We start from the raw sequence: 18,031 nt of genomic DNA on the forward strand, positions 1-18,031 counted from the left end.
AAGTAGTTCTACTTGTTAATAAAGACTTACAGTTAATCTACTGAAGACTTTTTTAAGAGACACTGTTCGGTAACCAACACTCTCAACAAGTCATGCTCTAATTAAAGCAAGTTCAAAGGGCTGAATGGCCTACTCCTACTTCTATGTTCCTATCTGCCAGCCACAGCATTCTACTGAAGGAAATTTTTAAAAAAATAATCCCACAAGGCAATATTAATGAACTGATGAGGCCTTCCATCTAATTGAAGGAGTGAATCCTTTTGCTTGTACATTTTATCCAGCAATAGATTCATTCTGCAGATATTGGCCTTATAGATTTATTTTGCAACATATCTGTAGTACATTCTCTTCACATGATTAAATTCTGTTCTTCAGGAAATAATTGGAGCAACAAAACTCTTAAACGAATAGCTAAACCATGTCATTTTGCAGTTAACTAGACAAGAAGGAAATGTTTGCACATATCCATAAAACATTTTTTTCAATGAAGGGTATGACGGTCTGTCACTCCATGGACATACAACAACATTTAGCTATTACAAAAATGTCACAGATCCCCTATATTGATAAATTCGCAAATAGCCGCAGTTTCACAATCCTGATCTCGATGTTCCAAAGGACTATTTATGATAAGCATTTATTTCCAAGGGAAAGTCCCTAGACCTACTTGATTTTCTTACTTGCATTTCTCCTAACTGGTGTAGAGTTCAACATCAGTTTTGTGCACTTGATGCATTTATTTGCCATTTACCACCACAGTTCGCAGTGTTTGACCGGAACAAAAGTGCTTTTAGTTTCCAACAAAGTTGGCGCTACAGGCTTGACTTTCCTTTCCTGAATCCATAAGGCCAGAATGGGTCTTCTGCCTGCTGCCTCAACCCTGTCATAGGGGTTCAATTGTTGTTATATATTCATAGGCAAGCATCCGACATTATCCAGACCAGCAAAATCCTGCTAGCTGCCCCAGGAAAATGCAGATGATCTGCAATGTAACTGCTAAAGCTGCACCTGAAAAGGCATGGAGCCAGGGTAGAAGGACTTCAAAGAAAAGCAGTTAGCTCAGGCTTATAGGTGAAGATGAAGGTAGATGTTTGGGGCCAAATTAGAGGAAAAGAAGATCACTATAAAGCCCTCTCCCAGCATTCTCACAGTTTGGGGCCTTTCTACTGGTATTCACAAGGCTTCACCTGGCAGTCTCAAGGAGTTTTAAGAAGAGGTGCAGATGGGAAGAAAATTAACAGGAAATCTGGCTATATCTCCTTGCTAGTATTTGCAGGCAGTGGAGAGGAAAGGGCACACAGTGGCAGTTTCAGCAGGGGGGAAAGTAAAATCATGATTGGGGAGATGAGACGGTGGCAAGGCTCACCGTCTGACCTACTGTTGATGCCACTTTGCCATATCATATATGGGACAGGTAAATGGGGGATTTCCAGGTCTACGTTGCTCTGAAATGTTAATGCATGAAAGTAAAGCAAACCATTAATTGTTATAAAAATAAAAAAACTGCGGATGCTGGAAATCCAAAACAAAAACAGAATTACCTGGAAAAACTCAGCAGGTCTGGCAGCATCGGCGGAGAAGAAAAGAGTTGACGTTTCGAGTCCTCATGACCCTTCTTTCTTGGACTCGAACTCAAGTTCTGTCGAAGGGTCATGAGGACTCGAAACGTCAACTCTTTTCTTCTCCGCCGATGCTGCCAGACCTGCTGAGTTTTTCCAGGTAATTCTGTTTTTGTTTTAAACCATTAATTGTGTCCATTTAATGTGCTGTTGACAAATGAAAATGTTATTTTATATTTGTCATGCAAATGTGCATTTGGTTGGAAATCTTATATATATATTTGTAAAGATATATAATTCTCTGAATTTTACTTCAAAGGTCTTGGCAGAAATGGAACAGTTTAAGAATCTAGACAGTGATATAGAAGGTTCAGCCAACCGTTGGAAGAAAATTGTGGAGTCAGAAGCTCCAGAGAAGGAGAAATTGCCACAAGAATGGAAAAATAAAGGACCAATGGAGAAACTGTGCATGATGCGATGTATGAGACCAGACAGAATGACATATGCTGTTAGGTGCTGTATCATAGTCTGATGGTGTATCGTTGCAAAATGCACAATAACTTGAAAATAAGTATTCATGTTAGCGAAGGATGCCCAGTGGATAACATTGAAGAATGTTTATTGTTCAAGTAAAGAAGATTATGTCCTCAGTTGTTATTTAGAATTTCCCTTTCTGACTCCAAAGGGTCAGAATGCGTCTTCTGCCTGCTGCTGCAACCTCACCATGACCCCAGTCATGGGGATTGGATTGATGCTATATATTTATGGCAGGCTCCCTTAGAGGTGAAGTGAGTGTGGCATCAAACAGCCCCAGCAAAACTGAAGTCAAAAGGGAAAGACTCTCCACTGGTTGGAGTCATGCCTAGCACAAAGGAAGATGGTTGTGGTTGTTGAAGGTCAATCATCTCGGTCACAGGACATCACTGCAAGAATTCTTTAGGGTAATGTCCTAGGCCCAGCCATGTTCAGCTGCTTCATCAATGACCATCTTTCCAACATAAAGTCAGAAGTGGGGATGTTCGCTGATGATTGCACAATATTCAGTACCATTCACGACTCCTCAGATACTGAGCACCAATAAGCTGGCTCAGCTAAGTGTAACAGCCGTACCTCATTTTCATGCCTACAGGCATATTCACGACCAAGCCATTTGGGAATTTTGGTGGGAAGCAGGTTCCCATTGTTACAATCAGTAAAGTCCAAGATGACATCTGGGATCAGGGAACAGACCCAGGCACAAGGTAAGTGGCTTTGAGGCCTCTTGGTGGAGAATCACAGTCTTGGGCTGTCGGATGTCCTCGGCTGGAGAGACCCAAACTTTCCATGTGGGGAAGAGCACTCTGCTCATCCTTGCCCATAATGAAACCTGTATTTTTTATATATATATTGGCCTTAGGCCTCTTCTGCCCTTAATTCCTATTCCAGCAGGTTAGGTCTGGCAGGAAGCTACCACTATCACCCTGTTCAGGAGCAGGATGCTCCCCCACCAATGCACTAGGTGCAGGAGTCGACATGAAAAGTGGCATGGCAGGTTTTCACGCCATATTGTCCACTCCCCACCTCATTGATTCTTTTTTATTCATTCACAGGATATGGGCTTCGCTGGCTGGGCCAGCATTTATTGTCCATCCCTACTTGCCCTCAAGAAGGTGGTGGACCACATTGCTGCTAGGAAGGGAGTTCCAGGATTTTGACCCAGCTACCTCGAAGGAACGACGATATATTTCCAAGTCAGGATGGAGAGTGACTTGGAGGGGAATTTCCAGGTGCTTCTAGATGGTAGTGGTCGTGGGTTTGGAAGGTGCTGTCTCAGGAGACTTGGTGAATTCCTAAAGTGCATCTTGTAGATGGTGTACATTGATGCTACTGTGCGTTGCTGGTAGAGGGAGTGAATGTTTGTGGATGTGGTGCCAATCAAGGGGATTGCTTTGTCCTGGATGGTGTCCAGCTTCTTCAGTGTTGTCGGAACTGCACTCATCCAGGCAAGTCGGGAGTATTCCATCACACTCCTGACTTGTGTCTTGTAGATGGTGGACAAACTTTGGGGAATCAGGAAGCAAGTTATTCATTGAACAATTCCTGCTCTTGTAACCACAGTATGTATATGGCTAGTCCAGTTCAGTTTCTGGTCTATGGTAACCCCCAGGATGTTGATAGTGGGGGATTCAGTTATGGTAATGCCATTGAACATCAAGGGGCGATGGTTGGATTCTCTCTTGTTGGAGATGGTCATTGCCTGACACTTGTGTGAAGCAAATGTTACTTGCCGCTTGTCAGCCCAAACCTGGATATTGTCCAGGTCTTGCTGCATTTGGACATGGACTGCTTCAGTATCTGAGGAGTCGCGAATGATGTTGAACATTGTGCAATCATCAGCGAACATCCCCACTTCTGACCTTATGATGGAAGGAAGGTCATTGATGAAGCAGCTGAAGATGGTTGGGCCTAGGACACTAACCTGAGGAACTCCTGCATTGATGTCCTGGAGCTGAGATGACTGACCTCCAACAACCACAACCATCTTCCTTTGTGCTAGGTATGACTCCAACCAGCAGAAAGTTTCCCCCCTGATTCCCATTGACCCCAGTTTTGCTAGGACTCCTTGATGCCACACTCAGTCAAATGCTGCCTTGAATGTCAAGGGCAGTCAATCTCACCTCACCTTGGGAGTTCAGCTCTTTTGTCCATGTTTGAACCATGCGCACACATGAAACATGCCAGGTCACTGGTGGGTGGCCTCTGATTCACCCAACCCACCACCAGCTCACCGTTTCCTCACTTACTCACATGCCCTATTTAAAGTGCAAGCGCAGAGAACCTTCTCAATGTTGGCATCCCAGGACTGCTCCACTGAAGACATGACCCTAAACCCAAGAAGACGGCAGCCCCACACTCAGTGATGCCTCACTGGAGTGCCTGCTGGATGCAGTCAAGGCCTGCCGCCATGTCCTCTAGCCCCGCTCTGGCTGCAGGACGTCCAGCAAGGTGATCAATCAGGCTTGAGAGGCAGTGGCAGTGGTGGTCAGTGCCAACGTGGTCCAGAAAGGGTTAGTCACCCAGTGCAGGAAGAGGATGAATGATCTCATCCGTTCCAATAGGGTAAGCCAGCCACTCTCAACTCTCACAATTACAAGCCCATCACATACTCAGGCATATGCTGCTGAGGGTTCATCATCTTTCAAAGGATCAGGACAATGTGGCCTGATGTGTAACTACTCACTCTCATATTGAAGTGCATAGGCGAAATGAGAGGAATTGCAATGCTGGTGCTCATGCTAGCCCATGATGAAGGGCTCTTGTCCAAGAGGGTACTGACTACAATTCATCATCCTCCTGGTGGCTATCAGGGCCTCACGTACAAGCCTGCATCGTCTGGCCTGTGCTGTGGCCTCTTCTCCTGCAGACTCAGCTTCCTTGAACTTATCCTCATCTCCTTCGAGGTCCACTCATCAGAGGAGATGTGCAGCTCCTCCATCTTGTCATCTGGCAAGTCCTCCCTGCTTTGCAGTGCCAGGTTGGGCAGCACACAGCAAGCCACAATGATCTGTGAGACCCTCTGGGGACTATACAGGAGTACTCCGCTAGATCTGTCCAGGCATCAGAATCGCATCTTTAAGACCCCTATGGTGTGCTCCAGCAATGCTTGGCTAGCGACATGAGTCTCATTGTACCTTCTCTTTGCAGGAGTCTGAGGCTGCCGAACAGGCAGGTACCCTTTGTCACTGAGGAGTCAGCCCTGGATTCTGTTTGGCCCCTCAAAGGTGCCCAGGATCTGTGATCTGCTCAAGATGTGTGAGTTGTGGACACTTCCTGGGTATCTGGTGCAAACCTGCATGATCGGTTTCTTGTGGTCACAGGCCAACTGTACATTGAGCGACTGGTAGTCCTTCTGGTTTATGTATTACAGTGCCTGTTGCCAGGGAGCTTTTAAAGCCACATGAGTGTAATTAATGGCACCCTGCACCTATGGGAATCTCCCAGTCTCAGCAATGCCCAATGCTCGGGTGTTCTGTCTTGCTTGATCTCTATCAAAGCTGACATAATTGTGGGCCTTTGCAAGAGGGAAATCTGTGAGCTCAAGAATGCATATATATATGGGCCCCTTCTCTGTGAGGCCACTTGCCCCCATCCCCCACCACTTCCCCAGTGCAGGCTTAGCCCCGCATCCCATAAAAAAACAACCCCGCCTTACCACTGGTCTGGCAGGTAGAGACTTATCTGTGACAACTCCCTGAAAGCAACATGGTGCTGCCTGCGAAACCTGATGCTGATTCCCATGAGCGCTGCATGATGCAAGGTAGGCAAACTAGCCTTGAAGTGAGGAGCAAAGTGCAGCTCACCAGGTGCATGTTGCTTATATCATTGTTAACCACATTATTCTAATTGCATGCTGACATGCCCGGATGATCTAGTGCGGGGGGCATGATTCTGGCAAGGAGATCTCATTGAAATAATGTTCCCGATGTTCTGTGGTGAGAAACACAGCCCACCATTGACAGCTGAAGCACACAATCCTGAACTGATTTTACGACGCCAAAAAACCTACTCCTGGCTTTCTCGTGATATTTTCTGCTCCTGTCTGCCATGACGCCCGACATGAACGGGAGTAGAAAATCCTAGCCCAGGTCTCAGATTAAAGTAGTCTTAATGGGCCCCCATAAATACCTGCATTTTTATGCTATTTATAAATATCTGCATATTACATCAATCTGAGTGTGCTCCAATTATTAGGGAGGAGATAAAATCTAGGCCTATGGTTCACAAATTATACATTTGCAAGGTACGTAAGACTGATTTCCTCATCTGGGATAACCACTTTATCTTACAACATTGTTACATAATCTAATTCTGGCATTCCTAATCAAAAGAGATTTTGTTTTTAAAATATTGTAATATCATAAGTATGATTGTCAATTGAATATTTCAAAGAACAATTTTTCTCTCCCACTGTTTTTGAGGAAATCTTTAAAGGTTTTTCCATTATTTTTTCTGTTTGGTGGTCTTTTCTTGCTTATGTTGCCACCCAGAGTCCTGTTAGAGTTGGATGGCAATAATTTTTGGCATCCAAGGCCACACTCATAGATGATAAAAGTACTGCAATCATCCGCCCAATTTTTTGATCATTGCGGAAAATGTGGAAGAGCAGCAGAGCACCAAGCATGTTAGACCATAAGACATAGGAGCAGAAGTGGGCCATTTGGCCCATCGAGTCTGCTCTGCCATTCCATAGGATCATGGCTGATATGATAATCCTCAACTCCACTTTCCTGTCTTTTCCCTATAATCCTTGATTCCCTTATTGATTAAAAATCTGTCTATCTCAGTCTTGAACATGCTTAATGACCCAACCACTACAGCCCTCTGCAGTAAAGGATTCCATAGATTCACTACCTCTGAGAGAAGTAATTCTTCCTCATCTCTGTCTTAAATGGGTGACGCCTTACTCCGAGATTATACCCTCTGGTCCTAGACTCTCCCACAAGGGGAAACAACTTCTCAGCATCTACCCTCTCAAGTCTCCTAAGAATCGTGTATGTTTCAATAAGGTTGCCTCTCATTCTTCTACCAGTGCTGACCTCAGTGCATTGGCATGCTAGCCGCTATCACCTCAGGCTGAAGGTGGACAGACTCCTCCATCATACGTTGCATTCTGAGGAATGCAGCTGACATCCTTTCCTGTTGTTCCCGTGTTTGTCGTTGCAGCTCTAGCAATTGATTTAGGACCTAGTCCTGAGGCTTGTCATCAGACTTGAATTCAGCAGAACCGTGGCCTCCAGTAGTTCTCCGAGTGCCAGCAATCTCAGATGTCCCTGTCTCTGCCCACTGTGGAGCAGTTTGTGCACTGCGCTCACCAGACTGTGACCCAGAGACTGCTCTAGAACCACGTCCAGGCAAGATGTGTGTCTCTGTGCTGATGGAGGGTGTGGGTGAGTGTTGTTTAGGGTCCTCAAAGGTGCTGTCCTCAGGTTCCTTATCTGAGGTGCCATCAGGGCTGAAGCTAAGCACCTGGCTGGTTGAGGGCCTCAGGTGCTTAGTAGAGGTGTCTATGAAAGAAAGTAGAGATAATTAGTGCATGGCAGCCAAATAAAAAAACAGGACACTGCACTCACGGTAGCATTGAGTGAGGGATGAGCTGGTGCAGAATCCTCACATGTGACCTCACCATCACCATAGGCATGGCCCACGACCTCTCTGGCCAGCTCAGTGGCACAATTTTCAAAGGGAGTGAGAACCTTGAGTTCCAGCACTCCACAGTGTCTGGAACCTCTCCCTTTTATTGTGTGTGAGCTTGTTTTGCATGAAAACAGATGGAGAGAGTGTGAGCAAGAGACATGACAGGGCTGATGATAACGATAAAAACAAAAAGCAAAATACTGCAGATGCTGGAAATCTGAAACAAAAACAGAAAATGCTGGAAAAACTCAGCAGGTCTAACAGCATCTGTGGAGAGAAAAACAGAGTTAACGCTTCAAGTCCTTATGAATCTTCTAGTCTCTGGGTCACAATCTGGTGAGCACAGTGCACAAGCTGCTCCACAGCGGGCGGAGGCAGGGACATCCAAGATTGCTGTCATATGGACTCAAAACGTTAACTCTGTTTTCCCTCAGATGCTGTTAGACCTACTGAGTTTTTCCAGCATTTTCTGATGATAATGATGCCTGGCATGAATGGAGCCAGGGACGGGATGAGGATGCAATCTCCAGAGGAGATGAGGCCAGATGGAGACGTGAAAGTGTGTGTGAGACTTCACTTTGGGAACCTAATTTCAATAGTTTAGCACCTCATTATAAGCCCTGCTCACCAGAATCATTTCTCCACGCTGGATCATCTGGGCATGTGGCATTTCACAACTGCACATAAGCGACGTGCACCTGGGAGCTGCACTTCACTTGGGACTTCGAGGTTTGTTTGCCTACCTTGCTTCGGTTGGCACTTGCGATCATCAGCACCAGGCTTAGCAGGCAGCACTACATCACTTTTAGGCGGGCTCATGGGCAGGTCTCTACCTACCAGATCAGCCGTAAGGTGGGGGTGGCTTTTCAATGGCTGCAGGGCTAGGGCTTGCCTGGGGAAGGGGGAGATCTGGCCTTAGGCAAGGGAAGAGGCTGCAGCGTGATTGCTGTACTGGGAAAGGGGGGTATTCCAGGGTGTGTTGGAGGCACATATTGATCTGTGCAAGTGGTCTCAAGATAGTGTGGGTTGAGGAGGCAGCCTCCAGAGAAGATAAGGCCATATGGAGATGCGAGGGTGTGTGTGAGAGAGTAAGTGATGTCCCTTGAGCTGGCAGTGAGTGAGAGCTTTGTGACTGTGTGATGGGCTTGTGAGTGTGTGAATTGAAAGTGATGAGATGGTTGACTTATGGCATGGATGAGATCATTCATCCTCCTTTTGCACTGGGTGGCTGACCTCCTGTGGGCAACGTTAGCACTGACCACTGCTGCAACTGCCTCTCAAGCCAGAGTGATGAGGCTGGTGGACCTCCTGGGGCCATCACGGGGATAGGGGACATGGTAGCGGGCCTCCACTGCATCTAGCAGTGTTCGAGGGAGGGGTCACTGAACTTAGGGCTGCTGTCTCCTTCCCTTCTTGGGCCATCAGTGGTATCTGTAGCAGACCTGGGCTGGAGAGATTGAGAAAGCTGTGCATGGGTGCCATTTAAATATGGCGCCCGGAGTGAGGAACCGGTGAGTTGACAGCTGGGTGGGCAAATCAGATGCCGCCCTCCAGCGATCCGACATGTTTCCCGTGCGTGCATAATTAATGAGGTAGGAAGCAGATGATACAGCGCAAACACCCATGTGGCCAGCAGGAAAAGTGCTGTTTTTCACGCCCCATCCTGCACTTATCGGAATGGTGGGGGGGAGATTTGCCCATTAACTCCTTTTTTTTTCCACAGCTGCTGCTGATCTGCTCAGTATTCCCAGCATTTTCTGTTTTTAATTCAGATTTCCAGCATCTGCAATATTTTGTTTTTGGCTTGTTACTTTGTACTGCTTTTTACAATGGTTTAATTTTCTTTTCTAAATATTATCAACGTTTTAGAATTTGATTTAAGGTCATTTTAACAGTTGTAGACACTGCCAAATTTCAATCTTCTTAATGGAGTGTTGTTTCAGCTTTTTTTAAGTGCTATTTGATTGATATGCAAGATAAGTCAATAACCATGCATTCCACAAGGTTTCTGATTTGTTACTAACATCGCTGTGCCACCAACAATCCACATTCCAGCTATCTGAGTATTGTGCAATGTTGATGATGAGCTAAAAAATCCAATTAATGGCTTTCGCCACCAAAAGTTGCCATTGCAGCAATTTCAGGCCCGTCATGTACACAGTTTCAGAATAAGAGGCAAACCATTTAGGACCGCGATTCCCCTGTTTGGAAGGTCTAGAATCAGGGTACACAGTTTCAGAATAAGAGGCAAATCATTTAGAACTGCAATGAGGAGGAATTTCTTCAGTTAACTAGTGACATTAGCCAATGGCAAATGTGGAGCAGGGAGACTCTAGTCTCATCATAACTAGTGAGCATCTTTGCCACCTGTGTGCAGAAGTGTAAAATATACCCTATACCATAGCCTTTCTAATATAGATATAGCTGAAGGAGCTAGAAGGCAATAGCATTGTAGTTTTCTATGTGCAGTTATATTCCATGATTGTTGAGGAATTTAGGATCAGGAGTAGGCCATACAGCCCGTTGAGCCTGTTCCATGATTACTGTGTTACCCTTGTTACATGCATCTCTAATTTCCTGATTTATATTGTGCCCTACATTACCACTACAATTTAGTGGCCAATAAAAAACTCCTACCAAATTTGCTGCCTCTTGCTGTTTCTTAACTCCACCCAAACTGATTCTACAACCTGATCTTCTGACCTAAGATCCTCTCCCTTACCAATGTACTGATCCCATCCTTTATTAACAGTGCAACCCCACCTCCTTTTCCTTTTTGCTTATCCTTCCTAAATGCTGAAAACCCTTAGAATTTCAGTTCCCAGCCGTGGTCACGCTGTAGCCAGGTCCGTAAAAGTGGTTCGATCATATCTGTTTATCCCTATTTTGCCATTCAGATAGAGTGCCCTTAATTCTGACTTATTATTTTTGCAATCTCTAACCTTAACTGCTGGTGCACTCTTATGTTTGTCCACTCTGTCCCTTCCTGATAACTATTTTTGATAACTATTTCCCTTACTGCTATCCTAATCTCTTCCCTTCTCCTCCCTCTTTAGTTTATCACATCTTCCCTCACACCCACTATTTAGTTTAAAGCCCTTTTACTGCCCTAGTTATACCACTCAGCAGAACACTGATCCCAGCACGGCTGAGGTGAAGACCGTCTCAACAGTACAAGTTTGCTTATTGCACAAGGCAGGCAACACAGGCTTCTGGAAGCTTGCTTTCAACTTCAGGGAACTATGTCTATCTTCCTCATTATACTGTCCCCCACTATCACAACTAAAATTCATCAACCTAATCTTGAAAAATTTAATTGACTTTTAATAATCCAGAGATTATTATCTCTGAGATTCTGCTTTTTAATTTAACCCCTAGCTGCTCATATTCTCTTAGCAGAACCTTCTTCCTAGTCCTACCTATGCTGTTGATACCACCGTGGACTACTGAATCCTTCCCCTCCCACTGCAAGTTTCTTTCCAGCCCAGAGCAGATATCCCAAAACAAGGCAGGCAACACAGGCTTCTGGACGCTTGCTCTCAACTTCAGGGAACTATGTCTATCTTCCTCACTATACTGTCCCCCACTATCACAACAAAAATTCATCAACCTAATCTTGAAAAATTTAATTGACTTTTAATTTAATTTTAATTTCAAAACTTTGATCATATCATACAATGTTATTTGAAATTTTACAGTGGCTTTGTGGAGGAGAAGCTTGGAGCTAAATATGTGGAGGGTCGTAGTATGGAATTTGCAAAATCATATGAAGAAAGCAGTCCTTCCATTCCAATATTCTTTATTCTCTCACCAGGAGTTGATCCACTGAAGGATGTGGAGGCATTGGGTAGGTGCTTTAGACAAGGTAACTAATTTATACATTCTTGTTAAAGGATACAGGACCCTAACCCCAATATTAATTTGAATATAGTTTTTGACATGTCAGCTTTTATGTCAATTTAAAACTCACCCATTGAAGCAATTTCAAGGCCCAACAAGAGTATCTTTACTCTTAGAACCATAGAATCATAGAAAAGTTACATCACAGAAGGAGGCCATTCAGTCCATCTTGTCCATGCCAGCCCAAGGACACCCAGGTGTCTTTTCTAATCCCACCTTCCTGCACCCAGCCCATAGCCCTGCAGCTTATGGCACTTTAGGTGCAGATCCAGGTACTTTTTTAAAGAGTTTAAAGTTTCTGCCTCTACCATCAACTTGGGCAGCGAATTCCAGACATCCACTACCCTCTATGTAAAAAAGTTCTTCTTCGTGTCCCCCCTACACCTTCTGCCACTTATCTTAAATCTATGTCCTCTGGTTCTAGAATTCTCCACCAAGGGAAACAATTTTATCCTGTCCACTCTATCTATTCCCCTCATAATTTTGTACACCTGAATCAAGTCACCTCTCAGCCTTCTTTGTTCTAAGGAAAATAACCCCAACCTATCCAATCTTTTCTCGTAGCTACACTTTTCTAACCCTGGCAACATTCTTGTAAACCTCCTCTGCACTCTCTCCAGAGCTATTACATCTTTCCTGTAATGTGGTGACCGGAACTGCACACAATACTCCAGTTGTGGCCTCACCAGTCTTTTATACAATCCAACATTATATCCTTACTTTTATATCCTATATCTCTGCCAATGAAGGAGAGCATTCCATATGCCTTCTTTACAACCTTAAATTGCTGTCTTCAGTGACCTGTGTACTTGTACACCAAGATCGCTCACTTCATCTACCTCTCTTAGTATATTCCCATTTATTCTATAATCCCTGTAACTGTTTGACCTCCCTAAATGTATGACCTCACACTCTCTATGTTAAAATCCATCCGCCACTTTACTGCCCGCTCCACCAACCCATCGATATAATTTTGGAGATTATGGCTATCCTCTACACTATTCACTACTCGGCCAATCTTTGTGTCATCTGCAAATTTCCCAATTGTGCCCCCCTACCACCTTCATGCCCAAATCGTTAATATATAAGACAAACACCAAGGGTCTCAACACCGAGCCCTGTGGAACCCACTTGAGACAACTTTCCATTCGCAAGGGCATCCATTGACCATTACCCTTTGTTTCCTGTTACAAAGCCAACCTTTTACCAGTTTGTCACATTACCCTGAATCCTACGGGCTTTTACTTTCCTGGCCAATCTGCCATGTGGGACCTTGTCAAATGCCTTGCTAAAATCCATGTACACAACATCTGTTGCACCACCATCATCAACCCTTCTTGTCACTTCCTCAAAGAATTCAATCAAATTTGTGAGGCAAGACCTTCCTTCAACAAATCCATGCTGACCATCCCTGACTAGTCCATGCCTTTCCACATGAGAGTTAATCCTATCTCTCAGGATTGATTCTACTAATTTGCTCACCATCGATGTAAGACTAATAACTGGCCTATAATTGTTTGGCATTTCCTTTGATACCTTTTTAAACAATGGAACTACATTTGCATTTCTCCAGTCCTCCAGTACCTCCCCTGTATCTAGTGAAGATTGGAAAATCATCCTCAGAGCATCTGCTATCTCCTCCCTGACTTCCTTTAGCAGCCTCAAAAACAATCCATCTGGCCCTGGTGACTTATCAACTTTCAAGGATTTCGACTCTTCGAGTACTTCCTCTCTCTTTATGACTATCCCATCCAATATCTCTGTGTTCCTCCTGGACTACTATATCTACATCCTCCCTTTCCTTTGTAAACACGGAGACAAAATATTCATTCAAAACCCTTCCACAGCCTCTGCATCTACACACGTTTCCATCTTCATCTCTGATAGCTCCCACTTTTTCCTTAACTAACTTTTTAGCATTAATGTATTGATAAAACTGGCCTATAATTGTTTCTTGGGCATCATTGAAATTTCACCAACAAACTTTCAATCTGTTCTGGGTGAGGAAGTCAATGGAAGAGGCACAAATTCTCCCACCCACTGAACTGGTAAATGCATAGGAACAGCTGCTACTATACCATCCTGCAGGTTACCATTCATCGGTTTAATGAATAGGGTTGAGATTGGGACAGGGGAGCTGAAGGGAAGCAAATTGCATACACATAACACCGCCTCTAGTACCTAGCATCATTTTGCTGAGGTGCACTGTGGCTGCTGTGACACCAGAATCCTTAATTTAGACCACACAGGACTAGGCAACAAATACACGTCACTTTATAAATACAAGGTGTTGAGCTACAACCTGAAACCTGCACTAGCATTATTTAAAGGGTCAGGCTGCCAGCTTGTGAAAAAGATGATTTTGAAGAATTTCTGCAATTATAAAGCATCTGGAACTGCTGTGGAGTGTTTCTGGAGCTGTTGTGAGTTCCTGGGCTTAGCAAGGAGTGGTACTGCACCCGCACAGGATTGTAGAGGAATGAGTGACCTGTGCACATAAAAATGCATTGGGTATGCAATTCCAGAACCTTTGGGTCAGCAGCATGATAGACCAACGGAGCTGCGGGAACTGAGAAGGAAAGAGAATATAGGCACAATGCCAAGTTGGAGCCAGACTCTTACATGTTTCTTGACAGTGACAAGGACATAAGAAATAGAAACAGGAATAAGCCAAAAGGCCCATCGAGCTTGCTCTACCATTCAGTACAATCATGGCTGACCTTGGGCTTCAACTCTACTTTCCCATCCATATCCCTTGATTACCTCAGAGACCAAAAATCTGTCTATCCCGGCCTTAAATGTAATCGACGATGGAGCATCCACAACTCTCTGGGGTAGAGAATTCCAAAAGATTCACCAGCCTTTGAGTGAAGTAATTACTCTTCAACTCAGTCCTAAATAATTGGCTCTTTATTCTGAGACTGTGCCCTCATAGTTTAGATTCCCAACCAGCAAAAATCTGGTTCTACCCTATCAAGCCCCTTCAGAATTTTGTATGTTTCAATGAGATTGCCTCTCATTCTTCTAAATTCCAGAGAATATAGGCTCAATTTACTCAGCCTCCCATCACAGGACAACACCTCAGCCCAGGGATCAATTTAGTGTATCTTCGCTATACCACCTCCAATGCAAGTATCTCCTTCCTTAAATCTGGACACCAAAACTGCACAGTTTTCCAGGTATGGTCTCACCAAAGTTCAGTTCAATTGTACCAATACGTTTTTATTCCTGTACTCGAATCCCCTTGCAAGAAAGGCGAACATGACATTTGCCTTTCTAATTGCTTGCTGCACATGCATGCTAACCTATTGCATTCCTTGTATGAGCATGCCCAAGTCTCTTTGAACATCAATATTTACACGTTTCACACCTTTAAAAAATATTCTGCTTTTCTATTCTTTTGACAAAAGTGAACAACTTCATACTTCCGCTCCATGTGCCATCTTGTTGCCCATTCACTTAACCTGTCTATATATATATCTTTGCAGCCTCTCCGTGGCCTCCCCACAGCTTACCTTTCCACCTGGCTTTGTATCATCAGAAAACGTAGATACATTACTCTCTGCCTCTTCATCTAAGTAATTAATATAGATTGTAAATAGCTGAGGCCCCAGCACCGATCCTTGCGGTACTTCACTAGTCACAGCCTGCTTACTTTAAAAAGCCCTGTTTATGCCCACTCTCTGCTTCTTGTCCATTAACCAACCCTCTATCCATGCTAATATATTACCTCTAACTCCATGAGCCCATATCTTGTCTATTATGTGGCTCCTCATCGAATGCCTTTGAGAAATCTAAATTAACTAGTCCTCCTTTATCTCCCCTACCAGTTGCATTGTCAAAGTGCAATGTTAAGACTTCCAATAATAATAGATTCCAGCATTTTTCCAACAATTGTCAGGCCAACTGATCTGTAATTCATTGTTTCTTTCTCCCTCCTTTCTTGAAAAGTGGTGTTACATTTGCCAACTTCCAATCTGATGGCACTGTTCCCAAATCTAAGGAATTTTAGAAAATCATAGCTGGCACATCCATTGGGTGGAATTTTCCTATCCAGGACTAAGTTCAATGGCGGAGGTGGGAAGAGGGAGAGTTTCCCAAGGTGGAAGCTGGTGGGAATTCGCACCAAATCGCATGATGCCAACCTCAGTAATTATGCAGTTAGAGATTGACCAACGTTTCATGCAGTGAGGTAGGCTGCATGGCACATTCCCCGCCATCATATTGGGGCATCACATTTAAAAGGCACCTGGACCTCAACCTACCTGTCATTCAAGGAGGAGATGCAAACAGAATGTTGGCCTTCATTTCAAAGGGAATGGAGTATAAAAATAGGGAGGTCTTGCTAAAACTATACAAGGCACTAGTTAGACAACACCTAAAATATTGTGAACAGTTTTGGTCCTGTTATCTAAGGAAAGATATACTGTCATTGGAGGCAGTCCAGAGAAGGTTCACTAGGTTGATCCTGGGTATGGATTGATTTTCTTATGAGGAGAGGTTGAGTAGATTGGGCCTGTACTCATTGGAGATTAGAAGAATGAAAGGCAACCTAATTGAAATATATAAGATTTTTGGAGGGCTTGACAGGTTAGATGCTGAGAGGTTGTTTCCCCTTGTAGGAGAGGCTAAGACCAGAGGGCATAATTTCAGAGTAAGGGGTCACCCATTTGAGACAGAGGTGAAGAGGAATTTCTTCTCTCAGAGGGTAGTGAATCTGAAGAAGGCTGTAGAGGGTGGGACGTTAAACATATTCAAGGCTGAGAAAGACAGATTTTTAATCAGTAAGAGAACCAAGGTTTATGGGGAAAAGGCAGGAAAGTGGAGTTGAGAATTATCAGATCAGCCATGATCTCATTGAATGGCAGAGCAGACACAATAGGCCGAATAGCCTACATCTGCTCCTACGTCTTATGGTCTTATAGATGGCCCAGAGACTCCAGTGACCTCCAGCCCCCAGATTCACTGACACCTCCCTGGAAATCCTGTTGAAAGAAGTGGAAGCCAGAAGGGGCGTCCTCTACCTTGGAAGGAAGCCAAGCCAACAGACGAACCCGGCATGGGAGGAAGTCTCCAGGGTGGTCAGTGCCCAGGACCTAAGGCACAATAGGAGAGAAAGGGAGAAGACGGGAGAGGACTGGCCTGACATCAAGAGCCTCACGGACTTCAAGGAGCAGGCAGCCCAGCTGGCAGGGGAAGAACCTGACAGACCCTGTGGGGATGGAGAGATGGGCTTGTAGCCTCCATCTAGTAAGGATCCCTGCATGTCATAGAAACCTAAGGGTCATGTGTTCCTCCATGTTGGAGGCAGTTCATGCAGTCACTCGCTCTCTCCTCTCTCACATACAGGTACCACCAGATGGAGGGCAAGGCAAGAGGACAAAGCCTTGTCCAGTAGTCACACCAGCTCACAGAGAACCAAGGACATGGGGAGGATGAAGAAAGTGCACCTATTGAGGCATCACAGCAGTCACCTGTACCCTCCACCAGTGTAGAGACACACCTCAGCAAGGGTCTCACAATCTGGTGGTCACTGCATGAACTCATGTCCGCAGCAGGAGGAGGCAGGACCAGCCAAGCTCACCAGCACTCGAAGGAGTGCTGGAGAAGAGGCATCTGTGAGGTTCCAGTCCAATGACAAGCCCCTGGAATTGGCCTTCCATGAGATACTGGAGAGGCAGCAAGAGGTGGGGGAACATTAGGCATAGGTAATGGAGGGCCTCAACAGAATGGCACATGAGATGGAAGAGTCCAACTGCCTGCTCTCTGATGAAGTGGTGTCAACCTGTGCATGCATGGAGGTCTCCTTGGTGTGGATGGTGGACTCCATGGAGACCCTGATGCAGCAGATTTTGCCAGAGATGCACGCAGGCCTGCACTCCATCACTGTAGCCATGGTTGAGCTTTCACAATGGCTATGCGAGAGGGGGACGAGACACTTCGACCTTCCTGCAGGTGCCCTTGTCTCTCAAGGAGTCAGATACAGCCCTGCGGCACCCATAGGATGAGAAGTGGCTGTTGGACATCTCTGGGACCTCCACTCAGGACTCTCTGGGAGTATCTGGCCCTTCAGAATCTCCCTTGCCTGTGACCCCTTCAGCCTCATCCCCTGTGACCGCAGAGGGAGCAGCTGCCCACAGCAGGACAGCCAAAGTAAGCCAGGGCCATCTAGGCCTCAGGTCTCCAGAGGACAGCCACCAAAGTCATCCAAGACAACAGAGCAAAGTGGCCAGCAGGCTGACTCCTCCCCTGCTATGGATGTCGGGGGAGCACCTAGAAGAAGTGGTAGAGAATGTAAGAATAAGAAGTTTTGGTTACATATATGTTTGCACGGGTGCACTATGATTGTTATTCTTATGACAATTTTGTAAATATAGTCTACTTGCTCTTTAATAAGT

At 45.0% G+C, this 18,031-nt stretch overlaps 1 protein-coding gene across 1 annotated transcript in view; it reads left to right on the top strand.

The window, feature by feature from the left end:
* The window catches only part of LOC121293673 (dynein heavy chain 17, axonemal-like), a 729,083-nt gene that overhangs the window by 666,308 nt on the left and 44,744 nt on the right, over positions 1-18,031 (top strand). Inside the window, exons 70-71 of the mRNA XM_041216840.1 lie at positions 1,879-2,072; positions 11,432-11,580. Coding sequence (XP_041072774.1) covers positions 1,879-2,072; positions 11,432-11,580 — 343 coding nt within the window. The remainder of the gene's footprint in view (positions 1-1,878; positions 2,073-11,431; positions 11,581-18,031) is intronic.

This window comes from Carcharodon carcharias, chromosome 22 (assembly GCF_017639515.1).
Source record: "Carcharodon carcharias isolate sCarCar2 chromosome 22, sCarCar2.pri, whole genome shotgun sequence".
In the NCBI taxonomy this organism is placed as follows: Eukaryota; Metazoa; Chordata; class Chondrichthyes; order Lamniformes; family Lamnidae; genus Carcharodon; species Carcharodon carcharias.